The 21,243-nt window shown below is 33.0% G+C and overlaps 1 protein-coding gene across 1 annotated transcript in view; it reads right to left on the bottom strand.

Annotated features, from left to right (window-relative positions):
- Nucleotides 1–21,243, bottom strand: part of LOC108726391 (CUGBP Elav-like family member 2) — a 512,320-nt gene that overhangs the window by 350,534 nt on the left and 140,543 nt on the right. The window contains 1 exon segment of the mRNA XM_018453913.1: nucleotides 1,047–1,694. Coding sequence (XP_018309415.1) covers nucleotides 1,047–1,243 — 197 coding nt within the window. The 5' untranslated portion in view covers nucleotides 1,244–1,694.

Here is a 21,243-nt window from a genome sequence, read left to right as displayed (position 1 = left end):
AATGTTTCAGACGATAAAGTGCTCGGCTCGAGCGCCGATGCTGATAAACTAATTATTTTTCATGTGTTAGGGTTAGCAACAAAATCGGAAACGGGTATATTTCGATAGTATATGTTCCAAGGAACATTTTGATACCAAAAACTTGCGAGTAACAAATTCTATACATGTAAATTTTGGTCATAACGTTGCGACGCGCGACAATGCAGTTTTGATTATTTATCGGAATTTGTTTAACAATGTGATTTTTTCGATATTTCTTTGCACTATCCTAGAGCAACAAAAAAGCAACAAAATCTGGTGCCTTTGTTTTTTTGATATCGCAGCTCTATATCCATTTTTTCATTATGGGGGGGTCCAGCTTTATATTAACCTGGACCCCCCCATTTTTTTTTTATTGCTGCTAAACGGTTGGAGCAACAAAATTCGCTCTAGAGCAACTAATTAGCAACAAAAGAGCACTAAATTTTTGACCTATCGCGAAGTTGATTTTCGATGGTGGGGGGTCCAGGTTAATGGGGGTGAAATTTCCATAGCCTGTTATTAGTGTGAAATGAGTAATCTCAACATAGGCGATCTACTTTCTGATATTAATCAGTAATTATTCAGCAGTATACAAATAAACATCATAGAGTTTTGTTATTACAATTAACAATTTACCTCAGTAATAAATAATCTAACGTTACCTTTTTATTGTTACTTAATATTCTAATACTTACTGGAAAACGATGATTTGCACAATAATAACAGTTTAATTCTCAACACTGTCAAAAATGTTTGCAAAAAATGACGAAAAATAAAGATCTCAAAGACTACCAACATGTAATTGTCATGTATGTGTATGTCATGTATGTCACACATTATATATATATTTACAGTATTTACTAAAATTTAACAATAAAACGAATAAAATACTATTGACTATCTAAAAATAAGTTACCTCTCTTATCCTAAAAACACGATTGTGTTTAACTTAAAATAAACAATACACAATTTTTGTAATTTTTTTTACAACTTACAATGTAAAAACAATAGAAAAAAAAACTCACGTATTTTCCTTTTGGTCGCCGTTGGCAGAGTGCGACGGGGACGGCTGGGTCTGCTGTTTGGAGTAGGGATGGTGATGCACCACGTTGTTGTTATTATTGTTGTTATTATGCATGTGCACCTTGTTGGCGTTGCTGTCGGTAGGAGAGCCCGGCGAGATTTTACCCGCCAGAGCGTTTAACGACTGTAACATTTTCATGGGAGTCCGTTTGGCGACCGGGTGACGGTGCCTCCTTCGCTCGGTTTCGTTTATCCTTGAGGAAGACAGGATTATTGTACGCTTGCGGTTTGAAGGCGTCAACCCTCAAACTCTACAGTACGTGCACGAACAAGCTACTTCTAGGGTCTCGGGCGAACTACGAACAGCACAGGACACTCTCGATTCACGAATCACGTTCGCGCTCAGAAACGAATTGAAATCTTAGCACGAGGAGCACACACTCATCACGTGGATTAAGCACACCAACAACACGAAAGCACGCGGAAAGACTAGTCCCGTTGAAGTCTTGTTCAATTCGTACGAGCGGTGACTGATAGCGATCGATATCCAACCTTTCGTTTCGTATACTTTAGAATCCTCCAGACGGATATTGGAGCGTCTTTTGAGATCCGTTGCAACACGATCCAGCTGTGGGTGCGAATACGAAACCCTGTGGACAAGTATCGATGACTGATAAGAATTATATCTACATTCATGGATAATTGTAAGTGATTATATGTATTATCAAAGTACGCGTCATTAAATTTAATCAACGATTTTATACCGCAAGTTTGCTTTCAATTTAAGATTCTTCCCGACTGACACAATACGTGCAATGTTACTAATACGGACTGATTGTTACAATAATAATTAAAAATATAATTAAATCATATCATGCATTTATTTTTGTTTTCACTTAATGTATTTTATTATAACTCGCTAGATGAATTGCAAGCTTTGAATTAATCAAGTAATATTGTGATCATTAGAATCTGGAAACTTTGGATTCAATTACAACTTAATACAAGCATTCGGAATATCGGAAATAAATTGGAATAAAAGACGAAATTCGCTGGATATATTGTAAACTCTGCGACAAACTAAAGAAAGTAGAAAAACAAATTCAACGAGCGTTCTTGCGTAATATGTAGACATATTAAGAAAGAATTAACTTAGATTAATGTGTACATTTGTATACACCATTTTGTTTATATTTTAATTTTATATACTGAAGATGGCCTAATTTAAGGCCGAATGTCTATCAATTTTGTAACTCAATTTTATGTATTGACTTTAAGATAAATTTCGCTAAAAAAAACATCGAGCGTTCGTGGTATATCCCTTTATCTTTCCGTTCTTAATGTATTTTAATTCTGGTCATTATTTTTAAAGTATTTAGAGATCGAATTAAAATTAATTTTTGATGGAACACATATAACATTATTTTTTTATGCAAGTTACCAAAAAATTCATGATCCATTTATTCCCATAATATCTGCTTCTTAGTTTAAGCTAACCAAATTTAATCAATGGTATGTAGGTACAAAAAGTTTTATAATTATATTCAAATATTTCAAAATAAAAATATATTCAAATATACTAAAAAAAAAGAAGCAGAAATATACTTTCCTTTATTCATTAACTAAAATTCAATTGAAATTTTGCTTTATTAAACTACTGAATGTGACATATATAAATGTTAGAAATATAATAATATAACTCATATAACACTTATTAGAATAATGCAACACGTCTGTTAATGAATATAACGTTCATAACAGAGTAAAAACTTCTGTCGATGAATATAGTATGTTCAGCTACTTTTCTTAATAAGATCTTGGCATATTATCGACAGCAAACTTCGGCATTGTGATCCATTCATGCGGGACGTAAAACATGTTAAGACGAGGGAAACGCGGAGACAAACGTCGAACTAGAGAACACGGGACGACACCGTGGAGAAAAACTGGCTAAGCGGGCGCGTGCGTTGTAAACTGCTTTACAACGAGTCAATTAAAAGTTTAAGTTTAATTAGAAACTCGAGTCATGTGCGGTGCGCAAGCGAGGATGGGAGAGGAGGCTGATTTCGTTGCCCGTTCACCGCCCAGTTTTCGTCTTTCTCCTCTTTCTGTCTCTCACTTTCTCGCCTTTCCCATCTGCGTAACTCCCGAGTCCCAAATTACCGGTCCACGAACTCTCTTTTGTTTCGCGCGCGTCTTACACGGGTCAAGTCTTAAAAGCTCGGCGCGCGGAAGAACGAAGAGAGGGCGTGCAATAGGAAGAAACTGATGGAGCTTCAGCGGAACGATACGACGGCAGAATTCGTCGCCTGAGAATTCGAATTAGTTTCCGACTTGGCGCGAAGGAGCATTTGCCGATTTCCCGTTGCAATCTAGAATGAAACTCTATGGACGGAAACGTCTCCAACTTTGGCAAAATCAAAGCGGGAAAATTATAAAGCGGAAAGATAGATGGGATTTAAAATCTTTAAATGTGTTAAATATCAAGAGCGTGTGTTTTATATTTTGCACAGACTATATATCGTATAATTACTTTGACTACTCCATTTATAAATGATATTCGTAACTTTAATATAATTGAAAAGAAAGATATCAAATTTAATTTAAAACACACACACACACACACACACATAGAAAATAAAAATTATACTTTATTTATTATTTATACATATATAAATTAAAGATTATATAAATTTAAGATAAACAAAATTCGTTCTAAATGTATCGACTGTGTCTAACTTATTAATAGAAAAGATTATTTGCGGCTTTCTAGGATTTTATAAAAATAGATAATCAAATTTTTTTATTTTAATTGGGGCACTATATTTGCTGTGTTTTCTAGTTAAAATTTAATTAAAATTGATCTCTCAATCTCTAGCACGCAAAATCATGCAGAGATACGAAAGGAGAATCGCTATACATATAATATAAATTCGCAACTTTTCTCAATCTATTAATCGTTTTAAATTCAACAATGCGGGCGATTCAGTGAGAACGTTTGTACGGTATTAATCATTAATTGTGAGATCAAAAATAGATTTACCATCGGTTAAATAGGCGAACTGAAAAAAGATTCAGAGTTAAAGTAATTTAAAGTAAAGATTCGTCGGTTTTACTAGGTTTGTTCTTATAAAACCAAGAGAGAATTGAATAGGTACTTGCGAACCTGCCACTACGCAACGCGGAAGGAAGAAAAGTCGAGTCGACGCGACGGGTGTAAGAACTCACGGTGAAGAGATTTTAGCTTCTTGCGGATTACATTTGAAGGTCCGTCGAGGGCAAAAAGACGAGGACGCAGAAATACGCTAGTTTGAAGGCAGAAGGTGAGGACGAAGTGGAGTAGTAAATTCGTGGTGACGGGGGATATAATTACCGGAACTACAGCGGTTGTCGAATGTCAAAGAGATCACACATAATTTAACACATGAGGCGGAAGCTGTACAAAGAGCATGATGCGGTGGGCGGAGAAGATAGGGAAAATAGAGGCGAAACGGAGCACCGTTCGCGGCTTGCGCCGTAAGCGACAGCGAAAAAGTGAAGAGAAAAGGAAAAAAATGACAGCATGGAAGGAGAGCGGAGGATAGAGAAACCGTATCTTGATATGCTACACCTAAGCCTTTTGTCCTGTACACATTTTTGCCTCTCTCCAGTCCTCTACTCAACTTTCCCCTCACTTCTTCTCGCCCATACTCTTCCACACCTTCAATGTACGTCGACGTTCTTTGTCGTCGCCCACTTAACGCGCTAAAGCGTCAAATTAAAAACTCTAGGCACCCTGGAAAACAACGATTAATCGCTCTCACGGCAGTGATTGCCCATTATCGTTCTTGCTCGTCGTTGTGACTTTATACCGCGTTTCCCTCGGTTTTTCTCCCACTGTGATCGACTTCCTGTACCTTGTGGACTCACGCGATACCACTGGACACCTGGCCCGGAAGCAACACTTTCAAGATACCTCTTTGGAGCTACAGAATGATGCGCGAATCGCGAAATTACTGTGACCTGAGCGGCGCGACGATCTCGTCGACGGCACCTGAGTACTACGACTGACGACTCGACGAGCGCAGTTGCCAACCATCGTATCTCCGGATAAGCTTTATCGGTAACCAAAGACCCCACCCTTCGTCTGTGGGACGCATCCCTCGTGTGCCTTTTTTTACAGCACTCGCGTATTTTTCTGCCACGTCGACAACAAATTTCACATTTGCAATCTTTTCGCTTATGTTGTTCGCGTTTATTTTTTCTTATTTATTACGATGCACCCGAATCCACCTACGTCAGACACTATTAGACGTTGGATACGTGGCTTGAATCACCAGCTTATCCCGGATCGTCGACGTAGTGGTCTCTGGAGTGGCATGTAATCGTTCATGCGCGATCCAGACGCGTCATGACGACGCTTGGCTTGTTTTGGATAGATGGATCGCGTTAAGGAACACGTTTCTCACGGAGTCCCACAATGATGATCATTTCTCTTCCGCGATATCACTTATGATCCATGGAGAATGTGGAGTTGCGTCGATTTTACGACGTCGCCATGTCAATCGTCATCTGCAAAGAATGTTCACCACAGTTAAGAATATTACTTTCCTGTTTTAATCAAACGTCGTTGAAGTCGTCTGTGTTTGAAAATCGTAAAGTAGATATAACTTTCGTATCTCAATTAAATTAAGATCATTAAAAATAAAAAATATATTTTCATCAATAGTATATAAAATTTGTTGAGATTTTATTTCCTAAATATCCACAAAAAATGAAAAATTAAAAAAGAATTTTTCAAAAAAAGATAGAGCTAACAGAGAAAGGTCCGCTGATTTGAGAATAAATCAAATTCGGAAGAGAGAGAAAAAAACAAGAATTCAACCCAATTAACACTTCTATGTATAATTGTACATACGTAAATTGTAAATTGCCGAAGCGAGATCGGATGAGTGGTCCTAAAATGTCTAACAGCGTGTGTTAAGAGCAAAAGAATGTTCGTCAATATTTTCTCACTACCAAGCCAAAGCGATGAAGCAGACACCGACCGGCATTCTTAGAGATTAGATAAGACGTGGAACGCTTCACTACAGTGACTTGCATAACGACACGGCGACGTGATTGCCTTGTGAAGACGGTGCCATCGAGTAAAGCAGCGCAGTGCATTCGTGGGTGCAACGGCACGAGAAATATTTGACGTTTATTGTATAAGTAAGTGTCCGACAATATGCGCGTCAAACCGCTTAAAGCAGCAGAAATATTCAGTGAACGTACAGCCTTACATAACCGTTGCCATAAATTATAACATTAGTACTTTGACGATCAACCAAGTGACACTCGTTACGTGTCTTTCAAATTAAACTTCCGTAATCCAAGCAGCATAAGACTTTAAAACATTGTCCGAAGTTATCGCGCAATATTATATATATGCGTCATATCGTCATATGGAATAACATTTGACTGATAAGTATAACAATGTTACGGCTCCATTGGATTATATTGCGTAATACACAAGCATCGATAATAAAATTGCGAATATTTTTACATCCTAAATTATAGTTATAGGTACAAAATATGAAACGTAATAATCTTTTTAATATTGATTTCTTGAAAAAATTTAAACAATTGTACAATGAAGAATTTTCCGGTTCAATCTATTATAATTCTAGTTGAGATATACAATAATAAGAATTCTTTGAGAGAGAGAGAGAGAGAAAGAGAGAGAGAGAGAGAGAGAGAGAGAGAGAGATATGATTAGAATCTTCTGGTTCATTCATTTTTAATAAAAAATTTTTTCAGTACTTTACTTCAAAACTGCTATAACACAAAAAATTTAATTTTTTAGTTATTGCACCATGAATAATGTGCACTATGAATATATATGAATAATGAATTAAATAAACATTATCCTCAAATATCAAAAGGAAACTAACTTAACTTCATAAAAAAACCTCATAATCATTAAAATCCTCATAATTAAAAAAAAAACGTGATTTTTAAAAAATCATCAAAATTATCACAAAAAGAGACTTTTTAAGAATTGTGAAATGAAAAAGACAAAAATGATATTTGATCACGTTAAAAATACATTTCGATATGATTTGATTAATCAATAATTCTCTGTTAAATTAAAAATAATTTTCCCTTTTTCTACGAAACTTCATTTTTTGAATTCTGTTATTTTTAAGCAAAGAAGCGGTGTGTGTGTGTGTGTGTGTGTGTGTGTGTGTGTGTGTGTGTAAGAATATAAAATTATTATTGCATGATTCTCCATTTGATCTTCTTTATTTAATAATCAATAGCTTTCGAGAAAGACATAAACGAGATTATTTCAAATCGGAATTTGCAAGGCGAACATTTCTGCATATTTTATAACTTTATTACGTCATTTGACAGGCATAAATAATAACAGATCGATGAGTAATATCAACAATCAAAGGTCTACAAAATAATGAAATGCGTTATAACAGAGCATTATTCAATATAGCAATTAAAAATTCGTTGCGATTGATATTGCGCTTGTTCGCATATATGATGTATTTCATTTCGAAATTATATTATAAAGAGGAATTGATAATTGTTATAAAGGAATTGTTGTCGAGCCGATAAATACAGTAAATACGAGTAAATTTATATATTTAACTATACAATATTTTCATCGAGACAAGCCCTCTGAAAGTTTCTGCAGGAATGGCCGTTATATTCTAGCGCCGCAAGCTTCTGAAACGAGTTTCGGAAGCAAAATTTGTTCGTCGAAAAGTAAAATAAAGCATTGTATTTCAACAACGAGAAGTTTTACGTCATACTTGAGTTGATGGAATGATTCGCTATTCCTTTGTGTGAAAACTTTTGTGACTAACTGTTTAAAGTAACATGAAAAGAATGGTGGCAACAGTCAATTACAACGACAAAATTAATCAAAACAATGAAATTTGTAGAAGAAATAAAATAGAAAAGTACTTAAATTGGATTTTAAAGTATATATAATTTAAAAATAAATATCAATAGAGCATGTAACTATAATGTATCGTAATAATATGACTAGATGTACAGTTGAAATTATTACGAGTTTATGGATCGAGAGTTCCACGTAATAGTGTAGAGACATATTTGAAACACGTTAGGCGTAAATAACTGGCAGACATAAGCAGGTCTGTAAAGCGAAGTGTGCGCCTAGTTCTCGTCCGAAATAACAATGCAGGCGGTAGGATAGTATCGTTATTGCATAGCTAAGCAACCATCACTTGTTTGCCAGAGCGAAACAGTCCCGTTTGCGAACCGACAAAGAGGTATTGTTCTTTCGAGGGATCTCTCCAGCACGCTTGGTTCCTCTACTATTTACACGGCCTAACTCAACATCATATCCCAAAGTTCCGCGCGGCTCTCCACGAATAATGTACTTTAGGACAGTCACGCTTCGCAAGAGCATCATATCTCTAATATAATTTATCTAATTTATCTATTAGCTCAAACTTTGTAGATACAACAAACAACATTTGTCGAAAGAAATATTTACATTTGTATACGAAACAACGACTTTGTTGAAGTATATAAAAATTTAGCTAGATTATATAGATGTAAAAATAAATTTTTTGTATCATCAATATAATTGGGTAGGGAATTCAAACATGATGAGCAATGCTGCAAAAAGTTTTGACTTTCTACAATCACAGTTTCAGTATTTTACATAATCATTTTGATGGTCCAACAATATTATTTTCAAATGTATATCTAGCTTTTTAAACGATTTCAGCGAAATTATTCTTTGTGTGTAGTCATAAATATTCCATTGTGCAGGTAGCAATTTTTTATCAATTACAAATTATTTATACAAAATATATAATAAAAAATATTAAAAATATTAAATAATAAAAAATGAAAAAAAAATTTCCATCTTTTGATTTCAAAACTAAGTTTAAAGCAATTATAATAAAAAGTTGTACTATCTTTTCTTAAAAATTTTTTTAGTTATTATATATATGTATAGAATCCGTATATTATTATTTAATCAAACATTCTTTTAAAAATACATATTTGCAAAAGAATGTTTAATTAAAATCCATGACTTATTATTAACGTTAAAATATATAACAGTTGGCATTAGCAGAAAATATGTCGACGTAATGAACTTGACACATAATTCCTATAATATCAATTACACATATAAAATAATCGGAAAACATATTATAAAGATATTTTCTCCATTATTTGGACACAAATCATCGTAATTCTCTCAGCACCGACATTAACAGAATCGAGTGCAGAAACAATGAAAGTACAAGAACTCGTGAGTCTGGCGCCATTCACGAGAACTTTCCGCAGAGTGCCCTAAAGTCCAGCGAGTCCAGATAAGTTATCGTCCCAGTTGAATCTCGACAACAAATCTCTCGAGGGTAACAGCGTTTTATCCAACGCGAAAACGGGACTGACCTACGAGCTTCTCGAAAGTAGAGGAATTTTCTGAAAGTCGTTTGCGAAAAGTACGATGGTTCAATAAGCATTTGACGACTCGACCTTACAGGATCAATGATTTCACCAATTGTAGCGGAATTCTTACGAGAGAGACGCAATTTTCATTCTATATATAGTATACTAAAAATGATAGCTGATATGAAATCTAATATACCTATAAAAAAATCTGCTCATACTCTCTCTCTCTCTCTCTCTCTCTTATATATATTATATTAATAAATATATTGCGTAATATTACTATGAGGTTTGATCTAAATAAGATGTATCAGAATAATTATTATTATAGAATGAAATTATATTAGGATAAATTAGTAATATTAAATTAAAATCGGTAAAAGACAATAAATGGGGAGTAGCGAAATTGTGTGTTATTCGAGAGAGCGAGCAGAGCATCAGAGCGTTGAATGGAACGAAGGCGTTCAGACACAAATTTTGGAGTCAAAGTTTAATTAAGTGTAATAAATACTTCTTTCGTTTCTCTCTCTCTCTCTCTCTCTATCTCTCTTTCTCTCTCCAATTACCGACTTGTTCCTTCGGTGTACTGGCTTCAACTCTACATTACTATATTACCCACATAGCAAAAGTTAATCTTAGGTACGTATCTAAAGAGATTTCTGAGTTTATCTTCTTAGAATCATACATAGGATATTACTGGGATATACTGAAGATGTACATTCATTTATCTTGTTACATCCCGAAAATTCTCCTCTTCTTTATTATAAATATACGATTCACATATTATCTTTATCCTATCTCTAGTTTAGTATTACGTCTTAGTTTGTTCCTATTTTTTATTTCGAAACTATATTCCAACCGTCCCTTTTTACGAGAGGGTCTGTTTACTTCTCGACAAACAGACAGCTTACGCTCGCATACCCTTATGCGTCACATAGATAAAAGAATAGCTATTCTACAATCTTTTTCTTTTGAGAGCCTTTATTTAAGAAATAGTTAAACAATAGCATATATGTCTAATAATTAAGTAGTATGTTAAAAATTAAGACCTTCCCGAACGCGAGGATGAATATCTTTTATTTTTCCTTTTCACATTTTCTCTTATTTTTAATGAAATTAAAAACTATCAAAAAATTATGATAAATAAAGTTATAATGTATATTTTAAACCAATTTAAAATTTAGAATATGTTGTCACACTTCGCCTCGCGTAGGGATATTAGTTAAGAAAGATCGAACTTTTATAAATTATTAAAACTAGACTCGTAGTGTCGGGAGTGGGGCTTACGCGGAGCCCTGCTGCCTTATCTTAAGGAAACGAGCGCGAGCATAGGTTCTACCAAATTTTGAGGAGTACTGATTGGTCCTGAAAGGACACTCCCATACTCATTTTCTAGTATAAAAGGAGCTGCCAAAAGCAGAAACAGCGGAGAAAAAGGTAGAAAACTATTTTAGAAGTAAGTAAACCTATCCTTGCGCTCCTATTCTAAGTTCACTCTTGTATTCTCTCATTATTTTATTTTTTTTTATTAAAAGCTGAAAATACTAAACCAACTCGCCAGAAGCCTAAATCTCTATTCTGTTACATTCAATTATATTCAATTACACTCAGTTATAAGTATCCGAGGAGTCGTTAGGACTGTCGCTGCCAATAGCGTGGCCCCGGTCTGATATCGTTTCTTCGGAGAAATTATAAGTACTCAGGGAGCTGTTAGGACTGTCGCTGCCAATAGCGTGGCCCCCGTCTGATATCGCTTCTTCTGAGAAATTATAAGTATCTCATATTCAGAGGGCTGTTAGGATTGTCGCTGCCAATAGCGTGGCCCCCGTCCTGCGGTACTCCTTCGAAATTTTCAAACATTTATTCTTTTACAACACCTCCATGCCTAGTAAAGGCGGACGTAGACAACAAGAAAAGAGATTGAGGTTTCGAATCAAATCAGCTCTTAATTCGAACCAAGATCCTTTCCCCCACTTCCAGAAATTAGCGCAACTCTTAAACAAAAACAAACCGGTAGATTCACCTCGCGAGAACGTATATTCGCTCCAACCGTTGGAGATCGATTTGTCGTTTCCTAGTTATAAAGATATCAAAAAGGGCGATCCTCGCAGACTCGCCTATAAACTGCGAAATCTTTTCGGCACCGGAATCGAGATCTTCCTTCCAAATAACCATCCGACGCTTCCTACCGAACATCATTAACCGTACGGCTTGATCTCCGATCCCCGGGTAAATTACTTTAATGCATTGACCTAAAAAACGGAGAAAACCTTCGACTGCGACGTAACAATCTATATGATATCCAGAAGTCTCATAAGTGGATATCATTAGAATTAGAATATATTTACATAACAAAATTTAATCTTACAATTATATTTAATGGATATCTCTAAATGTCTTTCTAAATGTGAGTCCTAAGCTAATTTGAATATCGTTCGATATATAAAATGTAACTATATAAATAGTTGAACGTACTATTATTTTACCATAGATTATATTTTTTAAAAATATTAAAAGAAAAAGGTAAACACGTTTTAACCATTTCTTTTTGACGCTTTAAAAAAAATTTAATTTAAGTACAACTTTAATTGTAGTTTCTATTCAGTTCGGCAGAAAACCATATTTTGTACGACGATAAGTCAAATATAAAGCGTTATATTACACGTCTCTAATTTGCTTCACACTAAATCAAATAGAAACAGTACTTAATCAGAGCAAATAAATTAATATTTTTTTAAACATAAATATTATTAAAACAGAATCATATATACTATTCATTTCAAGTAAGTAGTAAATTCTACAGTAACAATATGGTGTATTAGTTTTGTTTTATCATGTCAGGAGGTACGGTAGTGTCTTGTCACTAAGAGCATATAAAGATTAGCTCGTATATATAAATATCTAACTTTTCTAGATGCAATTAACTAGGAAGAATAATAATAAAGATTCTAAAAATAGAAATTACGAAAGTAGATAATCCTTTATAATTTTTTTTCATATTATTTTTAAAACAGTTTTTAATTCGAAATAGAACAGAATAAGGGCATTACATTAAATATATCACAACTATAAATATTCTCCGATAATTTTATGGATAATTATTTAATTTGTATCATTGGAATCATTTCGATCAAATTAAACAATCCTAAAATGATTCTATACTATATAAGTTGCCTTAGTTAAATTTTAATAATTGCATATTTAAGAGTCGAAATTTAGAATGTACAGAATAATTGCATATTTAAGAGTTGAAATTTAAAATGTACAGAATAATGTAATAAAATTTGCCTTAACTCTGTTAACAATAAAAAAATTATTCATCTAAAATTATCTTTAAAAGTCGTATAGTGTAATAAAATTTTCTTATAGAATCTGCATTGTAATAATTAATATAGTCACATAATCATACAGTAGAGCTATGAGAAGCACGGTATTTGTTAGAACGATGATAAAATTATAATTATATGACATTACATTTATGTAGAATATTACGCGCGTTATATTATTTCGTTTTTGTGCGTCGTAATAGCGCGTTCATTTTTCCTCGCTCGGGCAAAATTGCGCTCATCGCGCCCCATTTAGTAAATGCGTCTCTGACCCGATTACAAATATTCCAGCGATCGAATCTTTTCCACCAGCGTACCGTTTAATACATTAAATACAAATACTCGTTATGCAACTCACATTTATGTTTGAACGACGTACAGGAATATCATATATTTGCGATTGTAAAAGTTATAACTGTGAATGTCCGCGAGAATTCCAATGCGCGCCGGAAAAGATACTTCACCCGATAGAAATACGGTGGATGGTACGGAGAGGGATGCAGAGTGTGAAGATGAAAAGTTACAAGAATGTTATTACCGCCATGAATTGCCAAAGGCAGGTTGCGTTTTCCAACCCGTCGGAAATGTTCCCCTGCGGTTCGCAGCTCGCGGCATGCTTTTTGCTCTTCAAACTTGTTCCATTTTCTATATCGAAATGCGATGCAAAATCTCATCGAGAGACATGGACGTAATACCATATAAAAATGAATATATACGTGCATAGGTAGAGAAGTATTTGTACTTTCGAAAAGATTGACAGAGTATATCAAACCAATGTAATGGAAAACGGTTTTATAATATAACAATATAACGATCAATAATATTTAAGGAAATTTTTTAACATATTTTTATCATTTATTCTTACTTGAAGACATATAGTGATTCGGTCTCGCCGAAACGAGACGAGACTAGCTCAAATCTCGTCTCGGTCTCGATTTGTTCTTGAAATTTTCAGTCTCGTCCCGGTATCGGCTTGGTTTCGACAATGACAATCTCGTCTCGGGTCGAGACTCTCGGTCTCGATAATCAAAATAAGTGTTTTTTTCAATTTCTTCTACGATCTATGCAATTAAACTTTTAAACTTAAATTATTCACTATATTTTATGAATTAATTAAATTTTTTAACTATTTTATTAATTTGTGTACTAGTAATTTAAATTTTTTGAAAAATAAATGAATATATCTGGTTTAAAGGATATTTTTTTAATGATTTAATTATATTCTAAAGCATCATTAGTTATTAGAAAACATAGGAATAAGTTAAACGAAACATCGGCACATATAATTTTATGCATAAATTCTTGACTGACTTATAGTCTCAAAGATACATTTCAGAATATTAATGTATTGTAATAACTAATAATGCCTTATAATTTTTATTAAAGATTTTAATTCTTAATTTTTTGTATCAAAAATGTCAGTACATAGTTTAAGGCTTATTAAATATCTATATAAAAAGTTTATATATAATATAAATATCTATATATAAAAAGTTTAAGACTATATAAATATCTTGCGCGTTGGAAAATGTATTGTACATATTACAAAATTCGAGAGTCTCGACGAGACTCGCGGTATCGTCGAGACTCTCGATATAAAAAGTCTCGTATCGGTCTCGAATTCAGACCTTAAGTCTCGTCTCGATGCCGATACCGAGACTAGTCTCGGTATTGTTCGAAATACTAAAGACATACTATATTATTTCACAACATATTAGCATAAAATAACAGAAATTCTGCTTGTTATAGGTAAAAAAAATTTTTTTACAAATAAGTAGAAGTGACTTACACGATCACAGCTGGATCTTATTCTTAATGCTTAATATTTTCTGCGAGAATTTATATATTTTTTTTAATTGTTCAAACTAAAAATTTTTTAATACTTCTTTTTTATTAATCGGTCTGATATTTAAAATTTGTGTATTATTATGATCAGTTATTTGTATGATGATGATTAAACCACTCTATTAATATACGATTCTCATATTCCTATAAATTGCAATAACTAATTAAACATATATCTCTATGTCACAATTTATACTTGCTAATTCATGTTCGGTAATTACGGGAGCAATAATTTACGATCAAATTTAATTATTATATAATTGTTTAAGATTATACGCATAGCAATTATAAGCCATAAATTACTTTAACACAATATCGTTTTCAATTAAGTACCACTTTGAAGATATGGATAACGGTAAAATCGTGCATAAGCTGAAGATAACTAAAGTTCGTCGATATAATAGCAATTATGAATGCAACCATAACAGGAATACCACAGACTGAGCATTATAGTTCACCGGATATGTCGTTGCGGACGCTATGTAGCAGGTGTGCCGCGCTATTCGCCAACTCGATGACGATGTGTGCTCGTTATTAGCAAAATTGCGTGAGCTAATTGACTAATTAGAGATTAACGATGAATGCTAGTTCCGGATGTATTGATGGATTACTGTTTTGGACCATCGACGAGCGGCCATTATGACGTAGTTTATCAATGTGTCTCGACTGTGATATTAGAATTTTTTAAACATGTGCTGCACAACAATGTAGATAATTAATGCAGCAGTATGATATAATACTATCACGTAAACAATTATATCGTTGTTGTTGTTATATTCTACTACTATCATAAGTTTACAAGTGTAATAGTAATTTATGTATGTGTACTATAATATTCCATCTATGTACTCTATTGGAGATTTGAATGAATATTGTATTCCAGAACCCTAACTTCGTTATCATTAGAAAATGATATAATTATATTTCTAGATGTTTATCAATAGTGCTGCAAATATCACTGCTAGATAAAAAATATACATGCAGATATATATCATCTGTTAATAATGTGTGTAATAAATAACTTTGATAGGGATCGACTTTTCTCTGATAAACGAGATATATTCATAGGTACAAGCTACCGAATGACAGCAATGCCCATTACCGATGACACAACTAATTAATTAGTGATTAGCGACGAAAGCTCGGTCGCCCTCTATATTGATGGATTGCTGTTTCCGGTCCGTTTCGATCATACATTATACCAGCGAGTGTTCCAAATAGTCATATGAGTCGATCGATATATCAGTTGAAAGCATTTCGCTTCATATTTTATACTCTGTATATTATCTCGAGCTTCAAGAAACAGAAATATACATATATTTGATTTATATAAGTATAATATATTAATTTATATAAGTATAATATATATATAATATTTTAAACTGAATCAATTAATATATATAAAATGGATAATTTTTTTAATTAGTAAATTAATCTATATCTGCGTATAAAGACATCTATATGTATTTATTTTGTTGTAATCTGGTTAATAGATCTTTGATTTATAGACGGTCGAAATATTTAAATAAGAAAATAGAGAGAGAAATAATAGTTTATTTTAATACAATAAATATATTTAGAGTTCATAATTCATTTTTGTACATTGACAATTTATGTGACGTCATATATCATTTCAAAGATTTGCCTAAAGTCTGTAATCAAGAATGACTTTAATAAAAACTAATATTGTTGGTAGAATATTCAATAATATCGTAGAAACATTGATTATCGTTCAACCAGTTTATGGCAAAAATAAAAGCGAAAGAGAGAAAGAGAGAGAGAGAGAGAGAGAGAGAGAGAGAGAAAGAATCTTGGATACTTTAAATTAAATTCTATGAAGTGCGAAATACATCGTCGATAATACGCAAAAGTTTCACGGTATCTCCATCGCGAGATACAGTTATTATGGAAATTTCGCGCTATGGCAGCTCATGGAGCAAACCTGCTTGCACAATCTAGAGTCGACTTAAGTTGATATGAGGTCATGCTAAAGAGCAACAGCTTCGCAATAGAACTTTTACAAAGTAAGGCGAATCTGGTGAAAGATGTGGTAGTCTGAAATCAGGGAAAAAGCTGCGACGAAAGAACGTTTCTCGTGGGATTGATCTTGAATGGGGATAAACGTTATTGACGTGGACACAACGTTACGCACAGCCTTCTACCGAGTATTTTCAATCACGAGATTGCTCAATTGCAGCCTGGTTTTCCCCTTCTCAGCTACGTTGCTTCTTTCTTCGGGAACACCGTTTTCCTCTTATTTGCTAAAGCGGAAAGACCGAAGCCAGATTAAAAAGCGCGACTACGACCCTCGAGAATGATTATCTCCAGTACCGACAATACAGACAAGGTAACAGAACAAGAGGGATGGATGGCTTAAATGCATCTTCCGGCTCAATCTGATTGAGTACAGTCAGAGTGAAGTCGACGTAAATGTAATGGTCTCTGATTAAAAATTACTGTGCAACCATTTTTTAATTTATTTTTTTATGATGTAAAAAAATATTTTAGAATAAAGATGTTACAAAAAAATATGGCAATTATCTCAATGACAAATTTTTGTAATACTCTTTTTTTGTAACTTTCATTAAATATAAATAACAAAAAATTTATTTTTAATATAAAAAAAAATGTTTATTTACCTACTAAATAATGTATCATACATTGTTAATATCAATATATCACTCAAAAGCAAATCAATACTTTTGCAACATTTGGCATATTTATAAATTGGTAATACTCAATTTTAATTTCGGAATTGTAGGAAATATCACTCATTTAATTAGATTGCTCTAAATCGCTTAATAAAAGAAGAATTCTTCAGTTAATTAGCAGCTCGCCGTACCTTCATAACCTCATCGAAATTTTAATCTCCGGTGGGACAAAAATGAACGTGGATACTCCGCTCAACTAGAACTTCTCCACGGAGCCAGAAGAAATGGCATTAATGCGCCGGAACAATTGTAAAAAGTAGATTAAAGCGGACAGTCACGACCGCAAATAATTCCAGCTGCGTCCGTCGCCGGATATCATAATAGTCCTGTTATTTAAATGGACGTCATCAGCGGGCACGTGACGTATCATTAAACTAGGACATTAAACTGCAAGCGTTAATTTTTTCCCCCGCGCGTACGCTTAAAACTTTTGTCCCGTGGGGTCTGGTAGCGTCCCTCTCTTCCTCTGATAAACTACTCTTGCTTCTTTTTATCCTCTTCGATCCTCTCGGATTCACCCCATGGTTCCCCTGACTGAGCCAAGTGCTCAGTGACACGACAAAAGTCACTTAGCTCGGTGATGAGATAGGCTTTGGCGATTTCCACTGCCATTCTGGTATCTGTTGTCGCGTGGCAAGGGTAAATGAAGGTAAAAACTCAATAACTAGGAAAAAACCTTATGAAATATCTGACAACGAATTTTATCAACTATCTCCGTTTCTAGCATATAAGTAGTTCATGTGCGAAACTGGTACGAAGCAGAAAAAATGAAAGGGACGTCGCAACGTATAAACGTAAGCATTCTATAGAACCAGCTTTATCATGCGCTTTGTAAAAACCGTACTACTTATTTTTATGAAATGCTTGCCATACTAAATATAATCCGCCACTGCATAATATTACCTCTTTTAGAGTAATAAGCCGCTTTTACTTTCCTATAGTAGTTATACGTGTGCTGCTAAAATATACATGTATACTATATGAGAAAGCTAACGCAATATTAAAAAATTGTGAAAATGTAGATTTGTCGTAATAACATACAATAATATTGCATCTCATATTCTGGCTAGACATAAAATTTAACTTTTGAAATATAATATTGTATTACAAATATTGTATGAGTATTTACATTATGAGCTAAATACCTTTAGATAATGTAAGATTATTTTAAATTCTGTAAAAACAATAAATTATATTGGTTTATATTTGTAAAAAATATAAACCAGAAATTCATAATGCGTTGAAACTAAAATTATAAATTCAGTATTAGTTTTTTTATTATAAATAACTGATTCAGAGAGCGTTTCGCTTTGGGCTTACAGCGCTTATAAGCATCATTTGTCCTTGTTTAATATTTGATAGATAACAAAGATGAACTGATGCAGCGTGAAAACGGAACACTTTAATAATTAACAATGATTAAGAATCTAGATCAAAACATGAAAATACTAAAGAAATATATTAAATAATTAAAATCGTTATGTTATATATTATTAAATCATTAAACTTATATATAAATAAAAATTTACATTAAGTATCTGATGGTTATACGGAAAATTCATTGGAAGAAATGTACCTCGTAATGAGAATACGATTTGTGTTTGCGCGAAGAGTTTCAAATAGCAAATCTCCGTGATACAATAATGAGCCAAGAAAACTTCTTGTATCTCCTGCTTTTCTAATTTGCCCTTAAGTTCAAGTCATATTGTTGTCGCAATTTTCTTGTAACGACTTTCATTCGAAACACGACTTCGCGGCACGTATTTTAAACTAGTTGAGCACTTTTTAACCACCGAGTTTGGACGAGAGCTCTCGTAACTGGCTTTAAAGTGCCAGATTTTTGTGGCGTAATAATGAAAGGAATTTTCATGTCGCTGTATTTCGCTTTGTATGCATTCAACGTTCTGAGAGTTAAATGCGAATGGGAATGCTACCAGCACAACGTTTTGTATCAATTTATATTTCTCGCTTGATATTTTTTATGTCTGTTTTTGTGTGTTATTTTATATTTTTCGTTTTTTCGAAAAAGAATTTTGTTTTAAAAATTTGTGTTAAAAAATTTTTTTGTTACAATTATAATGGACTTGATAAAGAGCGATATGTAAGGATTAAACCAGCATTATTTATATAAATTAACTTAATTAATCATGGAGATGTCTGAACAGTACAACTGTGTAAACAAAGTTGTCTCTGAAATTTAGATCACATCAGTGAGATCTACATTTGATTCTCATTAAAAATTAATATACAAATTTTCTATACTGATTAAATCTAAACTTTAAATCAACCTTTATTTAGCAAAATTATTGTAGAAAATCCGAATATTTCAGTAAATAGTTGAAAAAATACTAGTATATTGTGGGTATATATGAAAAAAATATATATAATAAAATATTATTACCTATTTATTGAAAGTAAACGTTATTTTCTGATGAAATTTGAAAATTATTCCGCTAAACACTTTATTGAATTTTTTTTATTAAGAAGGATTGACTCCAAATATGTTTAGAATAAGAAATATAATAAAATTATATATAGTATGTTGTGTAATGATGAAATATCTACATACTTTTCTTTGTATATGCGTAAGAAACAGAACATCCTCTGTATTTTGTCCGTACAGCTTCATAAATCGCGTCGATACTAGAATGAGCTTAAACCAATCACTTAAAAATATCGATAGCTTGCCTAACTGCTTCCAGCTTAGAGAAAATTAAGTGCATTCAGTGGCACATAACAAAAGGTATTTCAAGCCGGAGTTTCTGCTTTAATCTCACGTTACGAGCAACTAAAGTTCCGCGGAACGAGAATCGATACGGCGACAAAGTACGCAAATAAAGAAGCGCCCGAGAAATAAGGTAAATTGAGAAAGTGAATTGAGCAACCGGTGATTTTCATCAACCGAGCTAGCTTGATTTGGCGCGTGCAACAGGTCCTGCTATTTACTTTGAAGAGTAAGGACTAAATCAAATTTTAGTGAGCGTCACCGAGAGTGCCTTCTTGTTTATATATTATATCTTATTTCATTTATGCGTTTACATATATGCAGTTCATAATTGAATTTTGGTTTATGATATGTGAGAATCGCGGAAATTATATTTTGCATCTTTATCTAAACTATAGCAATATATCACAATATTACCAGGAACATCACGTTGTCATGTTGCGGTCAAAATTAATTGCAAATAAATTAAAGTAAATTACATTAAATTAAATCGTGTTAAATGACATAATTTTATGCAAACTTCCGGCAAATACGAAATCATTCCTAAACGCGCACTGAAGTCGCACGTAATATATTATGCATTATTACATATATTAACATGTAAACTAAGTTTCGCTAGCATATATGCGGTGATTCGCAATATTACAATATATCCAGTTATTATAAATAACAAATATGATTAATAATAAACACGTATATAATTATAACATGATATAATAATATAAAGTTATACTTATTGTGATATTAGTGATATCTAATTCATCAGAAGATTATTGTTTTCACTCGATAATATAAAAAATTGAAGCTACTTTAAAGTTTTCGTATAGGAAAAACTGTTTTCAAATAAAGAAGTTACTGTAAAAAGAATATTATTTTGGTATATGCCTTCTATTTAATTAATTAATAACAAGGAGTATTATATGTGAATGTAACAAGTAATCAGCCCGTAATTAACTGTCCGATTCAACAAAAAAGATTGTTTTACTTTTTAAATTTTAAATTGGGTCGATATAAAAAAATACATGTCTCTTAGATCTTTGTATTTAATAACATAAGTATTTCAAAGAGAATCGAATCGGTTTCGGACAATTGTAACAAATCTCTTATCTCTCTCAGTATCCTTCCTGTATATATTACACCATGCATCAATTGTATATTTTAAAAATATATCTAGGAGAAACATGAC

The sequence above is a fragment of the Mycetomoellerius zeteki genome, unplaced genomic scaffold, assembly GCF_001594055.1.
Source record: "Mycetomoellerius zeteki isolate Tzet28-1 unplaced genomic scaffold, Tzet1.0 scaffold415, whole genome shotgun sequence".
Lineage (NCBI taxonomy): Eukaryota > Metazoa > Arthropoda > Insecta > Hymenoptera > Formicidae > Mycetomoellerius > Mycetomoellerius zeteki.
This window is presented reverse-complemented; position numbering and strand designations above follow the sequence as displayed.